At 37.7% G+C, this 21,268-nt stretch overlaps 1 protein-coding gene across 1 annotated transcript in view; it reads right to left on the reverse strand.

Annotated features, from left to right (window-relative positions):
- The window catches only part of DLGAP1 (discs, large (Drosophila) homolog-associated protein 1), a 139,668-nt gene extending 123,488 nt beyond the window's left edge, over positions 1 to 16,180 (reverse strand). The window contains 3 exon segments of the mRNA XM_010006858.1: positions 2,604 to 2,818; positions 15,265 to 15,880; positions 15,882 to 16,180. Coding sequence (XP_010005160.1) covers positions 2,604 to 2,818; positions 15,265 to 15,880; positions 15,882 to 16,180 — 1,130 coding nt within the window.
- Positions 16,181 to 21,268: the final 5,088 nt, after the last annotated feature.

The raw sequence follows: 21,268 nt of genomic DNA on the forward strand, positions 1-21,268 counted from the left end.
GGAAGTGCAGAAGATCCCTGAGAATTACCACTGCAGAGACACTGCAGTCATACGGTGCCTTGTTCTTCACTGACAGGAAAAACATAATTAGAGGAGTTAAATACTACTCAGCTTTAAGGTGTTAAACATGTCCTGCAAGGTCAGCTAGAAAGTCCACTGGTGTCAGTAAAATGCTGCCTGCTGACTTGAGTGGCTTTTGGCTCATTTCCATAAAGCTCTTGCTTGGGTGCAAATTGAACTCAAGTCAACAGTAAGCCCGGGAAAGAACTTGTTATCACATATTACACTATTGCTTGATGACCTATATTCAGAGCGATAGGGGCCCTAATTTAGTCTCTGGCTGACATGCCAGTAAAACTCTATCACAGCTCTCAGGGTAATCAGGGTAGCCATGGGATGAACAAGCAATGTCATGGACAAGGTTGAATCACGCTACTAAGAAAGTATGAAGAAATCTGCAAAGACGACCTAGCTGAACAGAATACTTCAATTCCCAGAGCAAGTACCTGGCTAGTTCTTACAAAAAAAAGCCTTTAAATTATCATGTTCAGCAGAAAGGAATAAAAGCAATACATAATTATGTTTTATACAATTTGTATCTGAAGTGGAAAGGTTTCTCGGTAAGAGGTATTTCTATAAGTATCAGCATAGATTAATAGAAATAATTCTACTTCATCCCAATTTATGCTAAAAAGTCATTGAAAAAGAAAAGTTATTTTATATTTTGTCTTCTTCTTTTTTTTTTTCTAACATTCACCATTTTCTACCCTGTGCTTTACATCCTACTTTTGCATAGCTCCTAAATTTACATGAATTTTACAGAAAGCAGCTAAAAATGAAGCACATTCCTAAAAGCCTTCTTTAATAGGAAGGGATTAAAAAACATATATGAAATGAATTATTCCAACAGGCACTTTGCTGAATTACAATTACTTCAAAACTAAGTCCTAAAGTTTCTGCTGCCTAGCTCCTCAGATCTAACACCTTCTGTGGGTGAACAGTGACATGGAGGACTTGCTACTTTTAATTAAGTCCAGATTCTTTTGCAAATCTCGTACCTACAGAGAACAGAAATGACCTGAGAGCAAATACAGTAACTGTGATGCCTTGTACTTCACATATATATTCTGGAACTATGGAACATATGTTTCTGAGGTCTCAACAACAGTAAGATCTGTGCCTGATAGTGTGTCCATGCACAAAGCCACAAAGCCTGGCTTTGTGGAATTTGTGGTGGTATGTAATGTTTGTGTTCACCTTGCAGAGGCTGCAATAGCTGATCTCAGAGGAGGAGTTTTGGCTCAGGAAAGGATGTGGTAAAGTCTTCTGGATGATGAGAGGAATCACTGGATCCCTTGAGCAAGTGCCAGCTAGCTTATGAAAATCCCTGCAGAAAATGAGACTGCTTTCTCCTTTGAATGCTAACGGAAAGAGGGCAGAAGCAACCCCTGCTTCTCCTGAGACAAACTCAGGCAGGCTGCTATGAGGAGCAGAAATAAGCATGGTTTTGTCTACTGGTCTGTTCATCACTGATGTCAAGAGCATGACATTCTTAACAAAGATCAAATGCTTTTCTCTAAAATCTATTTCCCTGATTTTTTTCCCTCTTGGAAAAAAATGGGGAAGAGGAGGACAAGGAAGGAGAGGAAATTAATGAGAGACATGCAGAAGGAGTCTTTCGTCATTAATGACGGGTACTAGAGGAGATACAGCTCTTCTTTTCCCCCATTTTAAAGCTACAGCCTTAGGCAAGTTATACTAAAATTAGATTATTTTGGTTCAGTGAAATATGATTCATTATTATAGTGATTAATTTTGCAGAAGACAGACAGAAGCAATTGTTGATTTAAATCCACACAATTTTTTTTAATGGATATAATTTATTATCTTGCTTTAGGGGAATCTCTCAATTTTAGAATTATTTAAAATAAAACACTAATACAAAAACTATCCATTTGTGCAATATTAATGAGAATTAGAGTGATTTTTTTAAAGACTCAGACAAAATAAAAACACAAAAAAATCCATAAATTCGTTATTACTCTTGACTAAAACTTTCATAAACAATTAAAATAATTTCGGTTTTGGTTATCTTTCTCCACAAAGCACAATGCAATTCTGAGCGAAGTAAAAAGTAGAAACCATGGATTTGTCTATTTTGAGGCAGTCATTGCTCTTTTTAATTAAATGTCAGATGTTCTCTGATGAGTTGCAAAGACTAGCTTAGGGCTAATTTAACACACTGAGTATGTATAAATATGCAACTATGCAAAGCTTTTGCAGGCCAAAGCTATAATTCAGTGAAGTATTTAAAGAGGAGATCTATCATATATACCTGTATACCCACTTAACACTAACAGGTTGAAATACCTTGTGAGTTCAAAGCACAGATAGTAGGGTCCCTTTTCAGAATATCATAGAAATACATTGCAAAGCAACTCTTGTTCAGAAAAAAACCCCAACCAAAAATAAGCTTGACCAAACACAGTTGTTTACATATTCTCCTTAGCTGGTACTTAGACATAAAGAGTAGAAACAAACAGGAACAGAAACTGAATGTCTTAACAGAGCACTCTATATGATGTAGTAAAACATGGGCTTACTTGAGGGTGGTGAGCTCTGTAAGGGATGGTTGGGTGGCCTTGAGATAGCTCTCTCTCCTTGCAGCAATCTTTGGAGATGGCTTTGGACTTGTGTCTGAGTCTCCACTGTCATCATCCCCCATGGCTTTGATGTAACTGCCACTACGCATCCGTCGGCAGGGAATCTCGTCATCTTTCCCTCGTGGAGTGAATCCAGTCCATTCATCTTGAGGAACCTTAAGTGATGAACAAAATTATTTTCTTAGCACACTCTTCCCTGATGTAACTGCACAGCAAGATTTGACTGTGCTACGCCAAACCACAGCCATAACAAAAACTCCCATAGCCAAAGATCCACCTCAGTCCCATTTGACCCTGGGTTGCTGTTAGCATTGGAGGCCCACTTCTTCTCCTACATGGTCACAAGCACCTCTGGAGTTGTTTGCATTCTCCACTACTTATTTGGGAAGTTTCTAGCAAACATGCTAACTAGTTACGTCAGCATGCCCTATTACGTCTAATACTGGGTTGGATAAATCTGTTTTGGGTTTGTTTTTTTGGTGGTTTTAATTCGAAGTATTTAAAAAACCAGATCACGGTATTTTTGGTTCAGCTCAACATGTTGAACACTGTTGGAGAGGCACAAAAGATGAATTTCTGTATCACAATCTTCAGACACAGTGTGCATAGGTACACTCACCAGGATCATTTTAGTTCAAGATACATTTCAAATTAGTGGAGCTATGTATTAATGATCACAAAAGTAGGGTTGCAATTGTGAAATTATACTTTTGTTGCTTCTATAGCATATTTAGAGCAACTGGGCACCTGTCAACTTGCAGGGATCCTCCTTTTGAATTATGTTAGTCTGAGTGTCTGAGTCATATGACTCTTTACTCCCTTTTTTTTCTTATTGATGTGCACTATTTCTCTTCATCAGAAGTAAGTTCACTGGAAATCTGAAACACTGGGAATGTGCATTCATAAGATTTTGGGACTTAGCAGAGGACAGCTCAAGAGCACAGCGCCCTTGCCCATTCCTTCTCTCACTTCCTCTGCTCTTGGGACTTGTGATCGTAGTAAACCGACACCCTTCTCTTCCCCGTAACAGTGAAAACAACATGCAGTGAAGGAGGATCCTTGAAGGGGTTGTCCCAAAGTTGCTTTGCAGAAAACCCATTTTTATAGTAAAGGTTAAGCTGGAAGAGGGCTTTTTAGTTAAAATATTTTATGTTAGATTTAAATAAAAGAAGTTATGAATGTTTAGTTTGCTACTTTTCTGACTATTCTTAGTGAATCAATTCTACAAAGCAAGTTATAGCTACAAAGCTTTGAAGCTCTTACAAGTAATATTAAAAAAGGAGTCTTAAATCTGAGGTGCTAAAATTTGTCCTGCAGCTCATGAATACTACTATCTATCAGGATAAACACCAAGTATCACTTTTCTATGGAAAGTTTGTTCTTTAACAAGAAATTTAAGTTCTGCCGAGTGTCTTGTGCATCCATTGCTTCCCAAACTGCAGGCACAGTATTTACATGCCAGCTTGTTTAGACAACCAAAACTGAAACACTGTACTGTTTGCTAACAGCTTAGCTTTTGATTCCCACTACAAACATAAGCTTAAGTCCAGAGGCTGTAAGGCCTTTCAGATGTTACTCTCAACGTAGGTAATATTTTTTTATGGCATTTTATCAATCTATATAAACTGTTATAAAAACTACAATCCAAAAATCACTGTGCTATGCAAGGGAGAAAAGCATTCATGGGATTATTACTAATTATAATTAATTAACCAAGCTATTAATAACCCCTGCTATTGCTTTTTTTTCTGCTGATTTCAAACCCCAGACCTTGCCCACTTTCTTCCTTCACTGACTTTTCTTTTCCTGCTACTGATGGTGAGGCAGCATCATCTCAAATACTGTGTTCAGTTTTGTGCCCCTCAGTACAACAAGGACAGTGAGGTGCTGGAGTGCGTGAAGAAGGGCAAAGAAGATAGTGAAGTCTGGAGAACAAGTCTTACAAGGAGTGTCTGAGGGAATGGGGCTTGTTTATCCTGGAGAAAAGGAGGCTGAGGGGAGACAGTCCTCATACAGAACCCATAATTCAGGCAAGCTGAACACTTGCAGTTTTATTAAATAATAGACATGCTGTTAAATTTAATATTGTAGTTTATAGGTGTAATACAAGTGATGAGTGGTGCTGTAAGCACCATCACTCTGAAATTGTTAAATTCAATGTCATACATAAGTACAATACCTTTTATCCCAAAGCTTCTCAAAATGATTTAGATACAATTGGAAAAGTTCTGAAAGCTGGTTGCAATGAATTTACCAAAAAACTCCATCCTATTTACACACAAGCACTGTGTACTGTGATTAACTCTGAATGCTTTCTTCCAGCCCCACAGTTTGTATGATGTGACTGGGAGGAAGTTTCCAGTTTGAGCTCTCCTCACTCAGTGAGCAATCACTGGAAATCAGAATGCTACTTTTCTAGGAGCTCTTCCACCTTTTAAACACTCTAGTTGCAGAAAAGGAAGGATGATCTGTTCACATAAAGGCCAAAGGCAAAGCAGTCTCAAGGAGTGTCACAAACCCAGTGGCTGGTTTCTGTACTGGAAGTTACCTGCATGTGCTAAAGCAATGGAAATTATACTAATGCAACCCAAGTTCTGTTACCATATTATGGGTTTAAGGGTAAACCCTGTATGTGCTAAGGAGAAAAGGATGGCTATCATTAGGAAAAACATCTGGATTTAGAGAATGGCCTAAAATATCAACCCAGATATGCTTCTAATTTCAGTTAACACATTAAGGAAGTTCAAGTGTGTGTGCAAACTATCTTGCCTGCCTAGACAAAGCTGCAGTAAAAGAATGTAATGAATGATTAAAACCCTATTTTAGTTAACAGTCTGCCCAGTTTTCTTGCAGATGTTTAAGGCTGAGTGTGTGTGTGTTTTTTTTTTTTTTTTTTTTTTTTTTTTTTTTTTTTTTGTTTGTTTGTTTTTTAAGGTTTCAGAATTTCTATTATTCTATGATTTAAGAGAATATTAGGGCAAGAAATCTGTGTCTGATTCCCCTTATCTCATCTCCACAAGAGTCAGAAACCCTAATTTCAGAAGCTGGAGTAGAAGAAAATGGTAATTCATTGTCTAAATGGTAGAGAGCACTTGCAGGGTAAAGAAATGCTTTAGAAGAAGTAGATACACTGACTGTGTATTACTTGAGTAGGACAAACAACCCTTAAAGCTCAGCATTTCCTTTCATTTTACCTATTCTGTTGTTTAGAAAGTACAGGCAGAAAAAACTAATGTCAATATATTAATACTTCTGTGCCTATAGTAAAATACCTCAAGCAATACTGACTAAAAGAAGTGACCTGATTTTCAGAGTGCTTTCTTTAGTGCCTAAAGGAATGGCTGTATCAGCTCATAGCAGACAATGCAATTTACTGCCACAGTAGTGTTTCATATCATGGGAAAAAAAGGAAACCAAGAAGCCCTCTCAAAACTACAAATTTTGAAAATAAAATTTGTCATATTACTTCATGCATTCTATTCCTACAGATACGACACCAAACATTCTGTGGTATGTTTCCTTCCTTTGATCTGGAAAAATGCTGGGAATTGTGTCTATTTGAACCTCCAGCTCATTTGTTTTTCTCAGTCAGGAGGTCGGCACAAATTTTCCTGCTGGCTCTTACTTTATTTTAAGTGCCAATATTATGCCAGGTCACAAACTGCACTGCTCACAAGTGCATGTGCACAGTATCTGATGTCATAGAAGATTAATGGCATTTAGATGGACATAACTGAGTTAAAGCTGTTTTTTGCTTCTAAGAAAATCATGTTATCCAATTACCTTGGCAATACCATTTTTTTTTTTAGTATCAGAATATCAAGCAGGAACATCACTCACACGATTGTTTTCACTCTTATGAAAAAGGCGGAAGAGCTAAACCCAGATCTAACAATGAACATCATTATTTTTATTAAAATAAAGCTATTATTATTCACACGATTGAAGTAGTAGAGATCCTGGAAACATTTCAGTCTGCAAATGATCTTCAAGATCATGTACAATTGTTTCTTTACAAGTCTAAAAATCAAGAGTGCTCCTATACAAAAAGTACTGTGAAGCAGAACACAATTATTACTTGAAAATAAATAGAAAATACTCAGCAAAGGCCTCTGAGTCAGGCAACTTACTGAAACTTAAGGAGAACAGCCCTAGAAATACAATGATTGTTACAGGTATGAAAGCTAAGCCTGACTATAGTTTCTTTCTTCTGGTTAAATGGCACATATAAGATTCTTTTGTAAACAGAACAGACTATACTGATAACATCCTGCCACCAGCCGACATCTTACCTGGATTCACTCTAGATTACCTGTTCTAATCTTTAACTAAAGTTATGTTGCTTTGGAAGTGTCCACAAATGGTTATTAACCAGGCTGGACTGACTAGTCAATGTCTTTAATTCATGTTTTTAATGAAAGGAACTGGATTTTTCTAATAAACAGTCTAGTTCCCCAAATAAAGAAATTAAGCAAATAAGTGTACTTCCCCCCCCCCCCATTTGCAAACATTCATTTCAAATGCTCACACACAGTGGTATGTGAAATAAACCCAGCATGTCAGTAAAAAGGTAACAAAGCATATTTTATTCAATTGCTAAACAATAAAATTAGAATCTCTGACTGCCTTCTGTTTGCCCAAAATTGGTTTTAACTTACCTTATTGGATGAAATAACAGACAGATTATCTCTATAGCAAATAAAGTTCATTATTGATTGCTAGCTTGATTTGGGTTATTGCAGCTGAAATCATTAAAGCTTCTTCTTGTGCTTTGCCAAAGCAATGTGGATGACTATAGAAGTAAACACAAGGGCTGGAAGGAGTGGCTAACCATGCTCACAGCAGTAGTCTTGTAACTTTAGCTCTCTATTAGTATGCAAATACTTAATGAAATGAAATCACACAACTGAAAAACAATGCTTAATGACTGCTCAGTGCAGATTTTCAAACCCATGCAATTTGGTTTTCTTAGCCGTTATTATGCCTCTTCTGCATGCTGTTAAGGAAGTTTCAACTGCCATCTTCCACTTTCTAAGCCTATTCCCTGCACTCATGAATATTGAATTACTCAGACCAATAAAGATGAGTAGCATTTTCTTGTATCAATGTACATGCATTAAGAATCATTGAAGTATGCTAAAAAAATTAAAAAGGAATCCTTCAAAAGCCTGAAGAACAATATACTTTTAATAAGCGTCAAGAGTTTTCAAAATGGCAGATAGGAAGATTGCTTCTAGTTAGGACAAAGTTAATATTCTCAGTATCTGTAGCAACACTTGCTTTACTTTGTACTGTTTCAGCAATCAGATTCTACTACAAATTCATTTAGTTTAGGGGACTTATCTCTATATTTTTTTTTCAGATTTATCATTAACAGTCAAGATGAAGACCCTGCCTAAGATGACAGAACACAACTCCCTCAATCTGAAAAGCCCACATCTTGCATCAAACCTGAAGAACCAGTGTGAATAATTCCAATCTTTCTTCATATAAAATCATTTTGGAAAATCTTCTAGAACTGTATAAATCTTCGGAGAGTAAGTCAATAGACAATATTCTTGAAGTACCTCTCCAGTTTTTAGTGGTGCTTTGACCATTGGTGCTTGTCAATCTGAGTCACATCCTGTTTTATGAAGAAGAATGTGTACCTCCTACACAAAACAACCACATCTCAATTCCAGATAAATTTTCTCCTCCTGCTTTATGCATAAAACCCCAGGTAACCATGAAGAGGGCCATGTGGGTACAATGATTCCAGCCAAGGGCCTTGCAACTTTGCTACCCCCAAACGTACAGCAACCACCACAGCTATTAGCTGAAGGAAACATAACTGAAGTCATAGAGCAGACACCATGACCTCAAACCAAAATTGCTTCAGTCATACTTATGGACAATTGTCTCTCTGTGGCAGATGGCAGATGCTCATTCTCATCTTTCTCAACACCCTTGAATCTTTCTGTGCAGTTGAATATAATGAGATATGGCTCCTTGCCCAAGTAAGGATGACAGGATGACTGTTAACATGTACCAATCCTTGAAAGGACACTGTTAATGACTAGCAATGGAGAACTGTTCTTTCACTTCTAGATACCTTCTTTTGGCAAGAATCAGTCTTCTCCCATATAAGTTCAGCACCTGCATACAGTGACTAGTTGGCATCAAATGCCAGTGCTGGTAAATGAAATGTCATTTTTACTTTTCTTTCACTACACATGAACACAAGCCCACTATCAAGCAATCAGCGGGAAACTGGCTTGTGGATAGAGAACATGTAGCTGAATCTGCATCCTTAGAGGAAAAGAGATGTGGTGGGGAGAGCACTTCTAGAAACAGTCCTTATGTTGTTTCTGTTGGCTGACTGGATAATCTTGGGTGCTTTGCTGGTGTTGTGCCCTTGCAGGCAGCAGCTGTAAGTAATGCAGTTAAGCTACTGTCTCCAGCTGGCTATTAGTTCCTATCACATTTTAGTGTACAGTGCGTAGACTTCACTGAAACTTCAACAGTGCTTTCTTTTGGATTACAACAACGAAATATCTCAGTGTAAGAAGCTTTCATATGGTGCTAAGGAAATCTTCGTGGTTTCAGAACATCACAGCATGTTCTCCTCAGTGACTCCAAACTTTCACCTCAGCTCCTTTAGTAGTGTCCCACTGGATACCAAATCAAGGTCATGGTCTTCACTCTCATCTGCTGAGAAGTGAATTGCTAGATACTGGGAAATGTCAGAGATTTCCTAACAAACTGATTAGTAGACTGGGGTTATGCCAGTAAAGCAAAACTAGATACAAACTTATTTGCATAAAAGGCTCTTAGAGACAATTGAAAGACTGTCTCTGGAAGCCCTGGCCCATCAGAACTGTCACGGTGCCTTATCCAGCTGCGTGACACATTGCTTAGACTTTGATGAGACATGTACATATCTATCAGAAGTCCAGCAAAGAAAGTCTATTGCATAGGCTCAGGGTAAGAGGATGAAAGGACAAAAAATATACAATAGATTCATGTTCTTGTTGCTCAGTTCACTGGTGACAGAAGCACAGCTGTGCAACAAGCACAGCTCAAGAGCGTTTGTAAGGCTGAACAGAAACTGTGGCCAGCTGCTCCCAGCTCATACCACTCTTCTGGCACTGCAGTATTTCCCCACCCAAGATCTGTACTACAAATTCCATTCTTGAAACAAAGAAACCAATAAATGGATGTAGGTGAAATATTCCTTATTACTTTGGACTGACTGAGGAAAATATATCGCTGTTGAGTGTTTTTTTCTCCATCTACTTTGCGTGTTCCCACAATAAAAGTTAAGGATTGAAAACTATGTGCTATTAGACCGTAGTGATGTTAACAGAATGAATCAGCAGTAATTCAAGTTAATCTAGAAAACTTAAGATCGGTGTCAGTATACTGAGAAGTTACAGAATGATGATAAAAAGAGAGGAGAGAAAAATATTACCTAAGGAACATGGGCAGGCAAAACTGCAGCTAAATGTGAACTACTGACACTGCTGTAGAACAGCTCTCTTAGTACTTGTGTGGCCCCCATTACTGCACTACTCAGACACCAAAGGTCAGCCCAGGTTTTAATGAAATGAGTGAGCACAGAGAAGTTGTTAAGGGCAAGATCATGCTCACCAACTCAGCTGACAACTTCCTTTTCATTTTTTTAAGGTAAAGTAAAGAACTGCAAAGATAAGGAGGACAGCTATACTGAAATACTCTCCTACATGTTTCTCTTAGTATAGCAAAGACTTGTTGGGTGGGTCTGCAGTTGGGCTAAATAACCAATATCTATGCTCAATGGCTTTATTTGTTATTAAGATACTTTTTGTAAATAAGCTATTTGGTGCTTAAGTTATATTTTCCAAGTGATGAGAAATTCCCTAACTTTATTAATTACTCATACAATGTATTGCATAAACTGAAATAAAATAGTTTTCTGTGAATGGTATTTAAAAATATTTTTATATACTAGCACATTTTAAAATTCATGAACATTTAAGAATTTCCAAACATTTCCAAGTTGTCATTCCATTACCTGGAAGCTGGCCCAGAATACAATATATGACATTTTATTTCACAATTGTTTAATTGCTTCACTAGCTTTTCCAAGAAGTATGTTTCATATGAGCTCAATAAAAAAATCTGAAACTTATACCTCATATACTTTTAGATCTGACCAAAAAAGTGAAGGGGAAATAATAAATGCTTCATTAATTTTCAATTTATAAGTGAATAAGAGAAAAAAAGTCATGTTTTTATATATGTGTATATATATATATATATGAAGAATGGAAGATCAGTATCAATGGACATTAAAATACAACTTTTATATATATATAAAAAGGACATACTCAAAGGTTAATTTGAATATGTTAGATGCGACAGAAACACAACCATCACAAATGAGGAAAATTTAGAAATTATCTGGAAATACAGATAGACTTGCATAGGTAAGACCAGTATAAGAGATCTAACATAAATTGTTGTGTCATAATGATAAACACTTTGGAATTTAACATGCCACATTAAGAAATCTCATGACAGGTACTGGTCCTTATTAGCTCCCTCACCTAGAGTGATGCTCTCTGTTTGGCCATCTGTGGACAAAGGCAACAGAAAGAGGCTGTGATAGATCAGCACCTTCCAAAAACTGTGGAATTGCCTTGTCCTGAGACTGGAAAACAAGTCGCTTTAACTATTAATTTCTTAACACTACACATTTTATAATAATGCACGTTACAGACCATCTTTGCACAGGAAACTGGGCCCAGTACGCACCAGAGCCCTTTGCCACCAGAAAATACTTACTACACCCACAAACTTGGCTTATATTTTTTATAGTATTTTTCAAAGTCTCCTACCAAAGGACAAGCAATGCAAATGTGGAACTCAGGTGACTGCACTGTCATCCCTATCTACTGCACTTCAGCTTGCAGAATTAGAATTTCCATCCTCAGCCCAAGGTATCTGGTACAACTGACTTAATCTCATCAAATGGGATTAAAAGAAAACACATGACTGAGCCACATAAGAAAAAAAAAGAGGAATAACACTTAAAATGTCATTATTTGTATTTTCCTCCATCTCTTAATGAATGGACCAAGGACAATGGGAATAGTAATTACAGGGAACAATGAATGGCAAAACTATAATCAGAGAAAAACTCTGCAGCATCTTTGACACTCTATTAGCTTCAAAAATCATAAATTCGTAACAAACAAGAGTAGCAGACAAGAGTGTTAAAAATATCTACCAATGTATTTAGACCCTATTGCTCACAGAAAAGGCTACATTTTTTTTCTGATAATTTTGCATAGTTTTAATTTTTCCAGAGAAGCTACCAGAGAAGTAGAGGCTTTTCACTACTTTATAAATTATTCTGTCAAGGTAGAGAAACCATTTTGAAGAAGAATTTTGAGAAAACATGAACATTTCCTCCTCATTTTCCTTCAAATTAGTTCAACTCTAAGCCTGAATCAAATAAAAGCACTTCCTGAAGTAAGAAGCAGCTGGAAAAAAACCCAACACCTTATGTTTCTGCTATTCATTCTTGACAAGAGAGATAGAGAAAAGAGAAAAAAACAATTCCATTCCCGAAACAGAGGATGAGAGGAAAAGGTTTGCTTGACAGTCTTTAGATTAGTCTGGGAGATAATATATCTTTCTGAAGATGCACAGTGTTGACCCAAACCCCCCCTAGACCTCCAAGCATGGACACTGTGCCTCAGCATCCGGGCTGGAAGTGAAGCCTGCTGGGGTAAAGAAAGACTGTACAATGCAGGAGGACTCTGCTCTTGATCCAGATTCCAAAGCATGAGAAACAAACCCATCTGTAACATCTACTACTGCCAGCTCCTTCCACAGATCAGTTATGTGGAAAATATCACACTGAGTGAGATAATTGTTTGTTATTTCCATGTCTTTACACTGAGAATTCACCCAGATACTTTGTGATAAAATCCCTTACAAGCAAATGTGAAGTCAGTGTCATCTGTGATCTCTGATATACTCAGATCTATACAGATAAAGAAAATTAACCTGAATATGCTGAGTTGAAAAGAAGTCACTTCTTCATTGAATTCAGATACTATCACAAGAAGAGTTTGCATGAACAATATAGTTGCCTGTTTCAAGAATCAGAGAGTTTATGTGCTGGATCATAAACAACAGCCTAATTTACAAATGAGTTGACAAAACTGTCCACTTAACATGTCAACATAATTAACATAACAAAATTATATTATCAGAGCTGTCCAGTACTGTAATGAATTTTCAGCTTTCATCCCATTTAGTGCATTTCTACTTGTTCTAACACAGGACTCCACCTTTTGGAACAATTATGAGAAAGTCCCAGGAAAATAAGATACACAGAATACTTCTGCAGCCCAGCAAGGCAGTAATACACTGCTTCTGCTAGTATATATTTCTATTGTAGGACAGCCAAAAGACCTTAGCTAGGTTCTGCACCCCATTGTGCTGGGCACTTTGGATACACAAAAGGGAACAAAGTCCCAGCCCCAAAGGGCTTGCAGTGTAAAAAGATAAGTGATATAGTGAAGAGAAAGGCAATGGGATGCATTCAAAATAGACTGACTTTTAAATTCCTGTATCCATTTGTCATCCTTTCAAGCTGCCAAGAGAGAAGAATAATCCTGACCTGCTTCCTCAAAGCTACCCTGATCTATTTGAATATTATTTCCAATGCTAATCAAAGCATGGTTAAGATTTTCCTTTAAAAACAAAACAAAACAAAACAAAAAAAAATTCTAACCAGTTTTATTTCCCTGGCTTTTACAAACAAGTACAATCAGAACAAATGAAGCAGAATGAAATGAAAGCAAAAATAAAACTAACAGTGAGGATGGGAAACACAGTGAGAATTTAGTTATTCTAAGTAAGAGTTTAGTTATTCTAATTCTTGCCCTTGACAATTGTTGGACATATTTTCATACAGACACAGATAATGTCCTCTAATTCCACTTCAAGAATCTATTCCTGTCGGTTAAACATTATCTAAAAGTCCCTATGGAGGTGTTCATTTAAAGCTGATGCTGGCACAGTTTCTTGTTCTTTTCTAGCCATCTGGTCACCTACTGAATTTTCAGCTATTTTATCTAAACCTGAGAGTAAAATTGAAGAAGTAAACAAAAACATCAACAAAAGAAAAGTCAGGGTCCAAAGTAACCACAACAATGAAGCCTAAAGTTACAATTTCTTCTCACTCACAATATTTAGACAAAAGAGACTTAATGAAAAAACCCAACACCCTCAAAAGGTTGCAACCTGAGGCTATTTTTAACCCCCTGTCCCTCTTCAGTCCATACACACAGCTGTAAACATAAACTGATGAATCACATTGCCCCCTCTCCCTCCACCCCTCTCTCCTAACAGCTAATAGAAAATACACAGATCCATTTCTTTACATTAAAACTTAGAATCCCAGAGGCTGGCATTCAAAATGATTTTGTGTGCCATTCAATAAAACCTTTTAAGATCAATTTTTAACTGTGGACGTCTCAGTCCTACGTTTTCTCTGCATACTGACAAACAACAGAATGTGGAAGATGACTGTCTCTGTAAAGCACCCATTTAAGAAAACTCGCTACAGTTTCTATACAAATAGACAAGAGTCCCACTACATTAAAATGAAACCAAATCATCTTAGCAAACCTCTTTTTTCCTCATGGTCTTCTCTCTTCTCTGCGCAACGTTGTTCCATCTTACACACACACTTAGATGTGCCATAAGTGCTTCGTTTAAAGTGCATAAAAGCTATCCAGAGCTCTCCTAAGAATGAAACAGTTTAAATATTTTCTGATCCATGTTCCTGCCACAAACATTCACCCGCAGTGTGATAGCTCCAAGAGCAGACATCTGATTCTTGACATTTAAAGATACAATACTGGTGAAAAATAGTGACGCTGTATTAACTGCAAACAGCTTGTGAGGGAGTAGGTGATGTACTCCTAATATGTATAATCAGAACAAGCAATAATTTCAACCTTTTGATTTTTTTATTTTTGACTCAAAGCCATGAGAAAGAGGAATAGCCAGATAAACAAATCTGGACACATCACAATAACTATTTTATGAGAATTTATATTCTATGGCAAAGAGGAAAGTAGGTTGTTTTCCTGCTGGAAGAAGTACTAAAGTAACCCAAAGGTCCTCAAAAGGGTATCAAAAGCTTTCATACTAAAATAAGCAGTAAATGATGGCAAAACTTGCAATTACAGAAGTCAAATAATTTGTATCCTGGTAACATTCGGTTAAGTGACATTGTAATGCTAAGTGCAAGCACTACAACATCACATTCCCTATACCCCTACTGAGAGTGCCTTACAAATAAAAAAGGTACACAGGTCTTATTTTTCCCACATGAAAAAACTAAGCCTGTTCCAACATGAAATATTTATTTGAAATACTGAATGCTGGAAGCAATAAAAGAAAGAAAGAAAAAAAAAAGCAGATTGCAACATTACCCCTTGTTTGGTGACCTGTGACCTCTCCAGAAAGCTGAAATATCAGAGTAAACCTCCATCCCCCACAAACACCTGAGACAAGGCAGAGCACAGTTAACAGCAATCAGTTCTCTACACTGTACCTGGAGGTACTGACATGACCGTTCCTGTTGACACGTCTCTGCCTTCACCACTGTCTGGTCCATGTTAACTGATGCTTTCTGGTAAACTTCACGGGCTCTGCTCACAGTTAGTGTAGAGGACCAAGAGCTTTTCTTCATTAACTGGGAGTCCAAATTCACAGGCAGGTTTGCACAGGTAGAGCATTTGACATCATTATTGCTTCTGGATGACTTCACAGTATGTTCGCTAATAGTGTTATAGGCTTCCATAAAGTATTGGGAAGAAGAACGATCAGGGCATCTTCCCATGGTCATGACCCCACTGGGACCATGATAAATGCAAACATCATTGTCCAAGTTGTCATCTGAACTCCACCATCCTGATGCATTGGATCTGGGCTTACCTTCTGATCGCCTTTCTTTACTCTTGCTGCGCTTCCCATACCTCAACGTCTGCGACTCCTCCGGGCTCGCTTTGCTCCCGTTGACACTCCCCTTGGATGGTCCCTCCAGTGAATGGGACTTGGTAAAGAGCTTTTGGACCGAATGGACCAGATGCCGGATCCTCCCCGGGCTGTCACTGCGGTGCTCCATGGCAGTCCGCTTGTACTGCAGAGTGTGGTAGCCATCCCGATTCAGGAATGCGGTTGGTCTTGTTGGCAGTTCCATGGGGAACCAGAGCACACTCGTCCTTGAGTTCATGGTGGGAATTGTAATGCCTCCGGGGAAACGTGCTGCTGGCAATCTGGTCGCCGTAGGGCACCATGCACTCCGCCTGAAAAGAGTTCCTTTGAGTGTAGTAAGGGTGGTCTGCAGGATGAGGGTCCACCGGGTTTAACAAATATGGCTTGCGGTCCGGGTGGTGTGGCAGGCTGTCACATGCAGGGTCACAGGCAACCCCATGGTGATGACTGCGGCTGCTAGATAATCCCTTCATCGCTAATGTGAAGCAAGTCCCAAAGTCATCTAATACGTATGGCTGTGTGATGGGCAGATCTCAGAGAAAGGCCTGAAAGAACGAAATGCAACAGAAGCCATAAGATACTCAAGCTAAGAGAAAAAACAGCATGTGCACATTTAGTGTTCATAGTTTCTTATTCTAAAAACAACAAGAATAAACACTCTCTAATTCTTTTTATCGCTTCATCTTTTCCGTGTCAAACACAGCGATGGAGGATACCTAAATAACACACAAGAAAACTTACCTTGTTCCACCAGCTGGAAAACAGATACAAGAACATTATTCTAATATGAAATTCACTATTTATGAATCTACAACAAGCTAAGTATCACCACCTTAACCCAAAAACCTCAGGCCTGAAAACATTCATGGACACAGGCCTCCCAGGAAGCCTCAACAGCCCATCTGCACATTTCCAGGGGCAAATACACACATTTTAAAAGATACTGTCCATAACGGAGCACTTTATAGGTTACTCTGGGCCAAATACAAAGTCTGATGCCATTTATGGGAAACTTCTGCCTGCAATACACATCTGTTCCCTATTCAAGCACAGTTTTACTTGATCTCCATGCAGTCTGCCGAGATTGTAAGCATCTCTAGACAACACCAAAATATTATTTCTGTAAGATCTTTTCAAATTAAGAATAAAACAATACTACATTACACTAACTCTATCAAAATGAAGCCAAATTAACCATTTAATAACCTATATATTTGAGGTTGTTTTATTTACTGTTTACTCTCTCTTATTCACAGCAAAAATCTTATTCTGATAATGCATGGTGTAGCTAAATTTTCCATAACTTTTCAGAGAACTAAATATTTAAATATTCCCACCTACACCTTCTACCATTAGGGGAATTGGTATAGCCCAAAATTGCACAGTGTTATAACCGTGTAAAGGATTTCAACATTTAATATCTGGACACAGTTATTTGGCCCTGAAGTGACTTGTAATGTTATAGACTATTGATTACAAGTTGAAAATTGAAATCCTCATCACAAGTGATAAAATAACTACTCTATCTGAGGCCAGATGTTCTTGTTTCAGCTCCCACCACCAGCAAAATCTGGATGCAACTGCTACTGCAACGTCTGAGTTCCTACTGTGTAAATTACAGGGTTTCAGCTGAGCCAAAATATTCTCATGGTGCTGTCTCAGCTCCTGATGGGCAGAGGGCTCCCTCTCATACCACACACAACCGAAATGGGAGTCACTCAGCTACTTTATTCCTTTCCGTCATGGCTAATCTCATAATGCTTTTGGAAATGTCACCCCTGAGATCTTTCTTGGAGTATAGATAGACATGCATAGCAAACAGTTTTCTACTCTGTTCCTCCAGTGTTCTCTCAAATAAAGTTTTTGGTTTAACAGGTTGTAGACATTGTATCTACAAATTGGCAACAACGAAGTTTTCTAAAATAGCATGAAGCCAATGTCAGTCTGAAGAAGCAAGCTCCGCCTTTAATCAGACCATATTTCATATTTTCTTCTGAATCTGTGGTGAGCTAAAAAGGAGGCTTTTTTCAATATGCTTCAAAGCTGGTGTGGATGTCCTGCATTTCACTCCCCCTCACTGGATCCCTGCAATGCAGAAAATGTTCATTCTTGGGAGATCCTGAATTCCAAAACCAAAAGAGTTTCCATAAAACCTCAAAAGGCACTTCATATATTCCAAACAGATAAGCTCACTGGCTTACCTGAAGAGGCAAATGGCCAAAGGCACTTTTAAAAGCAGAAAATGAGTATATTCAGAGGGCTGGACCTGTAAGTTATACTGTAGTGACAATTCTTAGCATTTCTAAAGAACATTATACATCTCTACATATCTTTTAAAAACGTGATCTATTAGACACTGTAACAGAGAAATTTCCAAAGGGATGCAGCAGTAGATCCATTACTTAGATCACTGAAAATGTGACTTGACCTAGAATGTCCTGTCAAGAAGAATACCACTAAACTATATAAATATCAAATAAAAATACTGCAATCTCTGTTATGTATGAGTATCTCTCACCAGTGAAAACAAGGCTCCAGCCAGTTAATTTTTATCTAAATCCATTTATAATCACGCAAGAGTCCTCAAGATGACTGATAAATTATCTTCGGGCTAACAATAGACTAGTGTGCTATATTAGATAAAAAGAGTCAAACCTTGCCCCAAAGATATGAGGAAGATATGGAAAAGTTCAGTAAAGTGGGACATGCCCAGAGTCAGTGGATTATCTCAATTTTTCATTATCTGAATAGATATATGTCTTCATAGGAGACGTGTTTCATCCCTCTGGTCTTTTTTGTGGGCCTCCTCTGGAGTCACTCGAACAGGTCCACAGAATTATGATTATTCTGTATTCTTAATATATTGATAGAGCAGAATGGCTATAATGATGAAACACTTGATCTGATTTATAGGCTGGGACATAATAATGAGGAACATCACTGATAATAATGTGGATGTGTTAGAGTGCGTTGACAGGAAGGCAATGAAAATGATCCAAGGGCTGGAGCACCTCTCTTATGGAGACAGGCTGAGGGAGTTGGGGTTGATCAGCCTGAAGAAGAGAAGACTCCAGAGGGACCTTATAGCAAGTGACCTTCCAATACCTGAAAGGGGCCTGTAACAAGGCTGGGGAAGACCTGTTCAGTAGGGCGTGTGACAATCGGACAAGGGGTAATGGCCTTAAGCTAGAAAAGGGTAGATTAAGTTGGGCATTAGGAAAAAGTTCTTTAAGCTGAGGGTGGTGGATCACTGGAACAGGTCGCCTAGAGAGGTGGGGGAGGCCCCATCCCTGCAGACATTCAAGGTCAGGCTTGATGGGGCTCTGAGCAATCTGTTCTAGTGTGAGATGTCCTTGCTTCTTGTAGGGGGGTTGGACTAGATGACCTTTAGAGGTCCCGTCCAACCCAAGACCTTCTATGATTCTACCATGAAGACAAAAGATGAGCTAAAAGATGCAAGTACAGTTTGACAGATGAGAGCAGTAGTGTTAGCAGTTGTGTTTTGGATGCAGTGCCAATATGGATGCTGAGGAGGATGTGCAGGAAGTCTCAAAAAGTGAACAAGCTTATGAAAAGTGACATTTGTCTGTATAGAGAGAAAGGGACAGGGTTTCCATAAATTGTGGAGGAAGACTGTCTAAGTATTGCTGTATGAGCTTGGATGGCAAGTAGGATGGTGGAAACATTGAGGAGAGAAGATAACATTTAGTTCTACACTCATTTTGAGTCTGAGCTGTCAATGAATCTTCCATGAGGAAGAACTGGAGAAAAAAGCATAAAATATGTAAGATGATCAGCTCAGGAGGAATCAGATGATCAGATACAGAGAACAACAGAGAAAATATGCTTGTGAAAGCAAAAGATCATAGAGTTACAAAAAAAAGGAGGAAAAATCTTCACAAGACCAGCAGATTTAAAAAGAGGAGGGGAAAAAAGAAGTAGCAAAAAACGGAGTGATAGAAAAAAGAAATAAAAACCAAAAGGGAGCAACCAACCTGAGTAACAAAACAGAGTGATGTTAAAGGTTTAAAAAGCTGGAAGAAATTCCAGTTTGGGGTATATAACTGTTTATTCCCAACTCTAAGACAGGTGTATGCATTAGAACATTGTTGGTTTGTTTTTTTTTCTGTTGCAACAGCACTGAAAATATTTATTTCATCATGTGTCAGCTGTGTTTAAAAAAAAAAAAAAAAAGAATATTAACTACAACATAGCTTCATTTTACCTTGACTATTTCTGCTGCACTAATGGAAGTGTAACAAGTTAGAAAAAAAACACAACAACCCAAGAACGTACCATAGTGCACCTTTCAGGAAGGAAAGAGTAAGTATAATATACTCTGCACGGAAGAAAGGAGTGGTGCTTTTCTTAAAGACTAAGTGGAAAAATCTTCTGCACAGAAAACACCCCCAAAAACACCAATGCAGTTCCGAAATCATTCTCATACCTCGATCCTGCTTCAGTATGCTAATATATGTCTAGAAAAAACACCCTGCAGCCTCTGATTCCATCAGTGTTTTTTAAAACATATGCACCATTTTCTGTAATTGTGTTGGCTTAACCTATCAATCACTGTTTAGAACAATTAACAGTTGGAGACAGGGCTATCTGATCAAGCCATGAATAGCTGAGAGGAAGTCAATTAAGATTTTTATTGCATTGTTATTTTTTTGGCCAAGTTAGGAACATGTAATTACTCATGAAATAAGGCAAGATAATTGATGAACATACTGCATATTAATAAACAGTGGAAATAGTAATTCTATGGACAGCAGACCAAAACCACTTGATGGCATAGGAATAAATGAGATGTTAAATAGATACAGAATTTCAAAGATGAAAAATGCTTATTATTTTTAACATTCATGTTACGTTTACTTTTGTTTTCTCAGGGATGCCTTGGGTAAGAAGGATATGAATATATTAATCCTTGCAACTAACATAGTGTCCCTAATGCACAATAATTTGTTGGAGTAACTTAGTCGCTAGAAAAAGGCATAATTAATTCTTATGTAATTACAGTGAACAAGCATGGAAAAGAACAAAAGCTGAATGCAAAAATTGCCTGCACTTTAGCAAATTTGATTTAACTATATTGTTTACTCACATGTTCCAAATTTATTAATAAAACACTTCAAGAAACATATTATTTCCCTTAGATATATGTGAAATTCTCTTAGAAAAGATTTACTGATATGCCAGATAGTCTCATGAGACTGCAGAATTAAGTTTCTTGCATTTTTACAGGAAGGTAAGAAATGTATTCACAAAAATATGCATACATAGATATATAGAAAGTAATTAGTAAGGAGAAATTAGTAGGTGGTACAAAATGGATAATTAATAACTCAAAATTACTAATATAACAAATGTGGTTTGTGGCCACTAGCAACTTACAAACTTTCATAATTTAAAAGTATTTTATAGGATCACTATGGAGAATCAGCATTCACAATTTTCCCTTTTTTCAGTAATCTGATTATGTTGTAGCAGGTCAAGATTCAGAGCCAGGCAAACTACCATATGAAAAATATCATGCATAATGTAAATTGTAAGCTTAA

Source organism: Chaetura pelagica, unplaced genomic scaffold (assembly GCF_000747805.2).
Source record: "Chaetura pelagica isolate M959 unplaced genomic scaffold, ChaPel_1.0 scaffold109, whole genome shotgun sequence".
Taxonomy (NCBI): domain Eukaryota; kingdom Metazoa; phylum Chordata; class Aves; order Apodiformes; family Apodidae; genus Chaetura; species Chaetura pelagica.